The sequence below is a fragment of the Eurytemora carolleeae genome, unplaced genomic scaffold, assembly GCF_000591075.1.
Source record: "Eurytemora carolleeae unplaced genomic scaffold, Eaff_2.0 scaffold795, whole genome shotgun sequence".
Classification (NCBI taxonomy): Eukaryota; Metazoa; Arthropoda; class Copepoda; order Calanoida; family Temoridae; genus Eurytemora; species Eurytemora carolleeae.
The window spans coordinates 76081-85017 of record NW_019396722.1 but is presented as its reverse complement, the minus strand read 5'-3'; the positions used below and the strand labels follow the sequence as shown (position 1 = coordinate 85017).

The 8937-nt window shown below is 32.7% G+C and overlaps 2 protein-coding genes across 4 annotated transcripts in view; one reads left to right on the top strand and one right to left on the bottom strand.

Moving 5' to 3' along the window:
- LOC111707803 (exportin-5) overlaps positions 1 to 701 on the bottom strand; it is a 25845-nt gene extending 25144 nt beyond the window's left edge. The window contains exon 1 of the mRNA XM_023480960.1: positions 648 to 701. Within this exon, the coding sequence (XP_023336728.1) occupies positions 648 to 701 (54 nt within the window). The remainder of the gene's footprint in view (positions 1 to 647) is intronic.
- A 990-nt stretch (positions 702 to 1691) lies between these two features.
- The window catches only part of LOC111707795 (focadhesin-like), an 18942-nt gene continuing 11696 nt past the window's right edge, over positions 1692 to 8937 (top strand). For 2 of the 3 annotated variants that reach the window (XM_023480951.1, XM_023480953.1), the window contains exons 1-14: positions 1692 to 1784; positions 2118 to 2184; positions 2589 to 2689; positions 3182 to 3239; positions 3578 to 3663; positions 3933 to 3969; positions 4495 to 4644; positions 4811 to 4881; positions 5235 to 5316; positions 5696 to 5933; positions 6326 to 6410; positions 6917 to 7051; positions 7688 to 7829; positions 8293 to 8544. In XM_023480951.1, the coding sequence (XP_023336719.1) occupies positions 1696 to 1784; positions 2118 to 2184; positions 2589 to 2689; positions 3182 to 3239; positions 3578 to 3663; positions 3933 to 3969; positions 4495 to 4644; positions 4811 to 4881; positions 5235 to 5316; positions 5696 to 5933; positions 6326 to 6410; positions 6917 to 7051; positions 7688 to 7829; positions 8293 to 8544 (1593 nt within the window). In that variant the 5' untranslated portion in view covers positions 1692 to 1695. The remainder of the gene's footprint in view (positions 1785 to 2117; positions 2185 to 2588; positions 2690 to 3181; positions 3240 to 3577; positions 3664 to 3932; positions 3970 to 4494; positions 4645 to 4810; positions 4882 to 5234; positions 5317 to 5695; positions 5934 to 6325; positions 6411 to 6916; positions 7052 to 7687; positions 7830 to 8292; positions 8545 to 8937) is intronic. The other variant, XM_023480952.1, reaches the window with a different exon arrangement.

Genomic DNA, 8937 nt, shown 5'->3' with positions numbered 1-8937 from the left:
GAATGCTCCAATGTTCAATTTGACCTCGGAAATGAATTCCTTGTCCCAATTTTGCTATAGTTTGATGTATCACATGCAACTGTTATTCTAACTTGGGCCAAACTTAGCACATTAGTATACAAAGATATTTTCTTTTATTGCGCGCGCGCGCGGACATTTAAGCCTTTGGGTTGAATTTTTTTAGCGCATATTTGTTTCAAGAGTGTCAGGAAAAATTTTCAAGTGCAATTAATGAAGTTAACATTGATTTACTGTCAAAAAAGTCGCATTTTTTCACAAAAAACGCGCGCGCGCACGCACTTTTGCTCAGATTCCTTCAAAACCAAAAAATGCACGTAATATACATAATTCTGAGTTTGCATGCAAAAAATCAGCCTCCTACGACAATTCTAAGTTATGTTTAAACACTGTTTAAATTTTCCGGAGAGTAATACGTTTTGTGGCCCCCCCCCCCTTTATGTATTGCGACCTCATGTAATGGGAAATGGTTGAATGAGAGGGGGACTGGTGTGATGTGATGACCGCGATTTTTATTTGTTTACACGCCGGTGGCAGCGGTCATCTAGGGTCCGTAAAGATCTATCATAGGTTAAAGAAATTCCGGTCAAGAACATAACCCTGGGTCAGATAATCAACAAGGTACCGGCCTTCGTTAGTGCAAATAAGTTTGCGTCGGCAATCTCTACTTTCTCGACCGGCATGATTTTTTAACTGATTTTTTTGCCGCGTCAAGTTAATTTTTTTCTAAAAGAATCATAAAACTATAAAATGTCGTAATACACTCTTCTTAGCACACATCAATATATGTATCAAATAAACAAATTTCCTCCTAGAATTTCAGTGAAAGGTTTGTTAAAATTTGTTTTTCATAATTTCCAAAATTTAGGTACTTAGGTAGGTATTTAGGTATTTACGTTCTTTACATCGTCTTTCTTTTATGATTTCTTTTTTTATAAAGTGCGCATGCGCATTAAAACTTCAAAATGCCGCAACTCTAAACTTGTCAATTCTGGAAATTCTAAAGAGCAACAATTACAAATATTTAAACTTTATAAGTCTCTGTGTGAATTGAAGTGAATTTGGAAAGAATAACATTGTTTTGGAAACCTCAGCACGTTGGTTTGCATCCAGTAATTTTAATTCAGTTTTTATTTTTCTAAATACTAGATTTAGATCGAGTAACGATCATTTAAAGAAACCTTAAAAATTCGGTAGACGTGTTAATTATTTAGGAGTTTTCTTTCAAACTTTTTCTAAAAGAAAAACAAGTATTCTGCTTTTCTGGTCTCTGGGAAATCTTATTATATTAAGTAATCACATGGGAGCTGAAGGGTGTGGTATTTCAGATAAATTATTATTCAAGTCCTTTTATACTTTTCGCGAGGCTTTACGGACGCTTTGCGCCCATCTCCCATTTCAATTGTTAACATCATTTCTTTGTTTAACTTGAAATTCTAATCTGATGAATATTTCCATGTACATTTGATGACCAGTTTAGGAGACGTCAAGTTGTCGACCAATGTAGTTTGTGGAAGTAACGGCCTCTGGGCTCAAGTGAGGTCCCACACGAGTTTTGGCCCGAACGGTTTTATAGTTTTGACGTTTATTGAAATCTAAAAGAATCTCAAACTGAGAGACCAAAGTTTATAACTATAGAAGGCAAATTTAAAATCAAACATTTATTTTCGAAGAATTATGGAAAGTTTAAAAAGCGGAATGGTTGCTGGAAAACAAGGAAGTGTTCTACAAACTGCAAACAAAATATTTAATAATATTTTATCAAAGTAAGTCTCTATGGTGTTGGTAAACTTTTGATGATATTACATTTTTTGAAATAAAGGGTCTGTCCTAGTGTAAAATTGATAGGAGGGGGGGGGGTCCAAAAATCGTTCTCTAGGAATATACCGAAATAAAATTTTTATTTAAAAAAAATATTTTTGTAATACACTTTTTAATTTTTAATACCTCGTTTCAGTTTTAATATAGGATAGAGATTTGTAATAAATTAAATTAAAATATACATTTATTGAGCACATTATTAATAAATCAATTTATAACCTAATTTTTAACTTTAATAATTTTTATATTGTTATTATCATTTTTATCACTATAATTAGAGGAACAAAGAATGAAGCTGAAAATGAAGAACTAAAACTGATCTGGCAACTAATTGGTTCGTCACAGGTAATTTAAGGGATACATTACAAAGTAATCATTTAGTTGAAAGTATTTATGCACTACACATACCTAGGTAGTAGGTAGTGTTTCTTCAAGTAATGGAGTTACTCATCAGAGAAATGCACTTAAGAATTATAAGTTTTCTTTAAGGGAAAGGTAAATTTTAGGGTTTCTCGCTAAATGTTCGAAAAAATTGCTTCTATTTTTTTATATATATATATTTATATATTTAAAGAATCGGCTTCAAATTAAAAACATTGCCTTCAAGGTTGTGTTCTGGCAATTATTTATTGGTTTCCCGTCATATTTTCAATTTTCAGTAACATATAATATATAAATATTTAAAGAATCGGCTTCAAATTAAAACATTTTAGCATATTTCAGGATCTTTATATATATATATTGTATAGGTTGAATGTTCTCAGTCTTGTAGCTATCTACTGTTAAAACTAGTTGATCTAAACTATATTTCCCCCCAGCCTGCCATAGTTCATCTTCTCTCCTTGCTAAGGTGAGCTTTTTTTCTTTTTAGCTTTCCAAAGGTTTTACATCAAGAACCTCAATATCTTTGTTAACATTTGAAATGTATTCCCTTTTCTGGGGGATTCCTTATGAATCCTTATAAACTTTGTGCTGCCAAGGTTGAGTTTTAATTATATTTCCCCCAGATAACGTTTATTCCTAAGACTACACCAGATGACGTTTCTGGTTGTGTACGTCCTAATCATCTGTCATTTAAAATTATAACGTGAGTTACCTAAGGACCTAGCTTTCGTCAACTAAAGTACGTCATTAGGACGGACCTTGTTAATACGTTCGTTGGGTAGAAACGGCTCTAGACTCATCAGTTAATTTTTATGTAAACTAAGATTTAGAGATTCTTGGTGCATTTAACTTGCTTCTTTCAAAGTATTGATTTTTATTGGCATTTCTTCTTTACGTCTACACAATTTGAAATCATCCAATTTTATAAAATTTATTGTAATTGAAATTACTTTTGTAGTCATGGCATGTCCTTTGAGGGAATTGTTCCTGCCGTTGGAAAACTATTGGGAAAACTGGTAAGTTGAAAGGGTAATTAAGATTATTTTATTTGACTTTAAAATATAAAAAACCTGTCAGAAACAATTTAGAATACCATCCATTGTAACTTTAAATAACATATATACTGTAGTCTTTTTATCTTGAATTTTACAAACTGAGCTGAGTCATTTTTTACTAGACACATTCACAGAACACATCTTAGGAAGTCTTGTGTCTCGCTGATAGTATGTTTAAATTTTAGTATAAATCACTTAAAATTACAACACTATATTTTTTCACTTTTTTGTTACTTTTTATTTCAAGAATGTTTTAGAGAAAAATTCGTTGTTTTGTTTTGAATTTATTTTCATTTTAGGTTGAGAGGAGTATAGAGAGTACTGGTGAATATATTCCATCCTACTGTATCAGTTCAAACCAACATCCATTCATTTCAATTCTTAGGTAACCTCAACCTACCACCAGCTGACAGGGGTCAATATTTTCTTGAAAAATCATTCCTCTAAGAGGGGGGGGGGGTAACTTTTAAAATATTCTCCCCTGACCAGTGCTTAATTCTTAATTCTAAGCTTTCATTTGCTTTTCCTTCTCTTCCTTTCAGTTTTCTCCATTCTTTTGTTTCTCTTCTTTTATTATTACTTTTTTCAACCTCCCCCTTTATTCGATTGTTATTAAGGTTTTTTCTTAACTTTTCCGTAAATTCCTTTTTTCAGGTCTACGCCATCAACTTGGAACCTGGTCTTAGAGCAGGTAAATTTCATTTTTATATTAATAAATTAAAAAGTACATAATTTGCATTGATTTTGCACTGATCAAGTTGAAAGGAAAACTTGTAAACTTTCCTGAAATCCTAAATATGTAGTTTTCTTAATATGAATATTCTAAGTCTATGTTAAGCTGAGTGATTTTTTTTACCTTAACAAAAACGAGCTTATCAACCAAAGAAAAAGAGATTGCTTTTACAGAGACTGAGTCCTCCTCAGTTTTTAATTCTTATAATTATATATTCAGTGTTTGATCCGGATATCTCACCCAGTACCTGGAGTCCAGCACCATGCCTTAGTTCTACTCCGTCCTGTTCTTATAATTATATATTTAGTGTTTGATCCTGATATCCCACCCAGTACCTGGAGTCCAGCAGCATGCTCTTGTTCTACTCCGCCCTGTTCTTATAATTATATATTTAGTGTTAGATCATGATATCCCACCCAGCACCTGGAGTCCAGCAGCATGCTCTAGTTCTACTCCGTCCTGTTCTTAAAATTATATATTTAGTGTTTGATCCTGATATCCCACCCAGTACCTGGAGTTCAGCAGCATGCTCTAGTTCTACTCCGTCCTGTTCTACTTTATCTGTTCTGTGATCCAAACTATCATATTCATTTTGCCCCAATCCGAGCAGTTCTATTTAAAACTATTCTCAAGGTACAGACTATAAAAACTGTCAGGAGGGGGGGTAAAAGGTTGATGTAAGAAAAGGAAAGGGGAGGTAAATTTTAAATGTTTTAGAAACCTTGATATATTACAATTTATATATATATCTATATATATATATATATATGTCATATTGACAAAATTATATGTGTTGCAGTTGAGTGAGGAAAAGAGCGAATATTTTAAGTTTCTGAATGATCTGGTCTCATGGATACCATTCAACGACAGGTGGATTAATTGGTTAATTGAAAGATTGTTAGATTCATTAACTGATTGACTGATGATTGATTGATTGATTGGTGATTTATTGATTGATTGATTGAAATATAGATGTAAAGCTTAAGTGATCTATTAACTGCTTGATAGATTAACGATTAGGTGATAAATAGATTAATTAATTGATTGGTTAATAGAGTGATTTATTAATTGATGTGGTTTTGATCATTAAATTAGTTAATTGATTAATTTATTGATTCTTGGATTTTTTCTTTGTTAGTTGATAGATTGATAGAATTTTGATTGCTTGATAAAAATTGATTGATTGATTGGTTGATTGATTGATTGATTGATTGATTGTCTAGAACCTGTATTTCTGAGTTCCTTGAGTACTTCTTCTCCTTCTTTCAACTTGTACAGAAAAGACAAGAAAATGATTTACTTCAGGTCATCTTGAATCCGGGGGCCGAATTTAATTAACTGCGGTCGCTGAACCATCTACCGTCGGTTTAATTTTAAATCACCTTTTGAATCTTAAACTTAAATTGGTAGTTCTAGATTTGAACCGGCGGTAGATAGTTAAGCGAGCTAGCTCAAATTCATTGAATTAGGTCCCGTTTTTTATGAATATTGATAAGTATCTGAACCAGACAGGATTGTAGAACTACTACTGAAGTATGGTAGAGACTGTTGAGAAGTAGTTCAACGACTACTCGCTTTTTTACATCTGAACATTAAATCAGTACTTATAAGAATACTTATGATTCTAAAGCTGTAATACAAATGGGAAACACTGAAAATAGTTTGCAAAACTTTTAATATTTAGGACCAGGTGCTTGTTCTCACAAGCCTTATGGTTTATCAATCGAGGTTTGGTTTAGATTTCTCTCCGTCTCTTCTCCTCCTCCGTAGTTTCATTAGCTCCGACCTAGTTCAGAACTGGGATCCACATGCGCTTATGTTCTCTATTATACTGGACTCTGCTCCACTTGGAACTGAAGGAGATCTGGTAGAGTTCTGTTTAGAGTTGATCAGAGCAGACAAACTTAGTAAATTGGTAGCAGGTAATTCATTCATTCATTCATTCATTCATTCATCCTTTCATTCATTTATTTTATTCCTGTATTTCTTTTATTTTTTCTTAAATCACTAATTTATTCATTCGTTTTTTTTTTCATGCACGCATTCATTCATTAATTCATTCTTAAATTATATATATTTTCATTTTATCTATTCAATAATATATTTATTTGATTATTCCATAATTAATATTTTGTCCCCGTGCTTATATAGTTCTTCTGGACTTTATCTTTTTTTTGCAACCTCGCTGGATTATGTTATGCTATGTCAAGTTAAAATAAGAAAGACAGTACGAGGTTGTCATAAAAATGTTAAGGGGGGGGGGGGTTACTACGAGAAATTCACTCAGATTTGACATTTTATCTGTTATAAATAGGTGTTCTTGTATCATCCTTTCTCCAGTGTTTATCCTTCGACTCCAATATTCTTGATTCTACTGCGAGAAAAGCAGAGTTTATCAGGTATTATGAGACACTGTAATCGAGATCAAACATCCCTTCTTCAATATTCCCCTCCCCGTTCCCCCCCCCCACATTAAAAAAGCTGAACTTTGGTACATAATCTATTTTTATAAGATAAGAACGCCTGCCCTAAATACAGAAACAATTGACCGTTTATTTTTTTTTGGAAGGGTGGATTTCTTGAGATAGTTCCAGCTGTGGATAACAACATATTAATGGTCTAAGGGTTTGGGAGATGAAAGTTTGGATTCATAAATCTCCCATTGTATCACCAAACAACATATTAATGGTCTAAGGGTTTGGTAGAAGAAAGTTTGGATTCATAAATCTCTCATTGTATCACCAAAAAACCTATTAATGTTTTAGGGTTAGGAAGAAGAAAGTTTTGATTCATAAATCTCCCATTGTATCGCCAAACAACCTATTAATGTTCTAGGGTTTGGGAGAAGAAAGTTTGAATTGATAAATCTCCCATTGTATCACCAAACAACATATTAATGTTCTAGGGTTTGGGAGAAGAAAGTTTGGATTGATAAATCTCCAGTAGTTTTTGCAAAACAACCTTTCTTCAATGAGCACGTGAACAAAGCTATTGAAATCTCTTATTCTGCTGTTCTACTACAAAAGTCGGACTCAATTAGGTTAGTTCAAGGTTGAAATGCAAGGAAAGCTATATCAGAGGTGTACCCAATCTTTTGTACTGCAGTGTCTCTGGGCGGTATAATGTAAACACAAGACGGATGTCGGAGCCTGACATGTGATCCATCTTTCACATAAAAAATCAATGAAATATTTTGGTCATAGGAAACTATTATGTGAATTATATAATTATATATACGCAACTGCAATTAACTTTCCTTGCATTAGAACGTTGGTTTAGTTTAAACTAATTCATTCTAATTTTGTATAGGTAAGTTTAAAACGATTTTAATAAATCCATGTTTTAATCAGAAAACGGAAAACGGACAGTTGGACTTCAAATTTTATTTTGTATCTCGTTATATGAAATGTTTAATTTTTTATCTAGTGCCCTGAAGACTGTTAAGGGTTTATTTTTTGGTTTCCTTTCAGACCTTCTGTTAATGTAATTGTTATTGTTATTGTTATTGTCATTGTCATTGTCATGTCATTGTCATTGTCATTGTCATTTTCATTGTCATTGTCATTGTCATTGTTACTGTTACTGTTACTGTTACTGTTACTGTTACTGTTACTGTTACTGTTACTGTTACTGTTACTGTTACTGTTACTGTTACTGTTATTGTTAATTGATTAAGGTTGGATTGGTTATCAGGGTTAGTCAAGATGGAACACAAATCTCTATCTGATTTCCTCCCTCTTCTAGCATCGATATTCCTGTCTTCTACACTAGCTAAAGAGGCTGGCCTCGCATTGAACCTCATGCTCGCATGCGTCAAGGTAAATTAGGTCAAAACAGGGGGATATATTTCCTTGATTGTTGTGTGGGCGAAAAAAGGTTTTTTATTTGAGGGGGAAAGTATTTAAAGATGAGAAAGTAAATCATGTTAGATAGTATAATTTACCCCTGTTATATTATTGAGAAAAAAATATTTCGAAGTATTCTGCATGAACTACTAAGATCAATCTTTTTATTATTTTTTATTTTACTCTCGTACTCTCGCGTTTTCTGAAGTATATGTCTGCCGTATTTCTGTTTATTTCTTTGAATTTTGTCAACGTTTTAACAATGAATTTAACATGTTTTAAATCAAAATACCTGCTTCGAATCGGGATCTTAAATTATACAGTTTTGTCCTAGATCTTAAGTCTCATTTTATCTTTAACAGGTGGTGATACACCAATCACCATTGAAAAAATTATTTCAATCTAATCATTCTTTGTTATACTATGTTGTGTTTAGGAAAATGCCAGTTTAAGTTCTAGTATCCTAACCCTGGTTCTCCGTAAGCTCTCGTGTTCTACTGCAGACCCTGAGATTAAACTATCCCTACTTCAGGCTCTGCCCAGTATGGCCGGAGACCGGAGTTGTATATCTCTAATATTAAAACTTCTTGGATCCTTCTCTGCCAAACCCAACCTGACTCCGCTCCGGCTCAAGCTCCTTCTTCAACTCTGGAGAAAAGAGCCGAGATGCTTTCAGTTTCTTCATAAGGTCAGCCAAAGTTTTATTCAGTTCATATTCTAGACAAAATAAAAAAGTTCTTATTTTTTTTTTTGCATAATTAGTAAGTTATTTGGTTTTAAACGGTTAAACATACACAAAAAATTTTTTTGTTTTGTTTTTGTTTTTGATCTCTGAAACTTGAAAGTGATTCTCGTCGTAATTTTAAGTTACCCTGCATTAAAAGATGGGCATGTGTCAGATCCTTATTCTGTCTTTATCTTACTTGATAAGGTTAATTCAGATAATTCCTCATTTGGTTCGGACATTACACTCTTTAAATAGAGGGAATTGCATCTACACTCCTTTCAGCTTGAATGGGACAAAATCAATTCAAGATACTAATATATATATATATATATATATACATATATATAGATATAA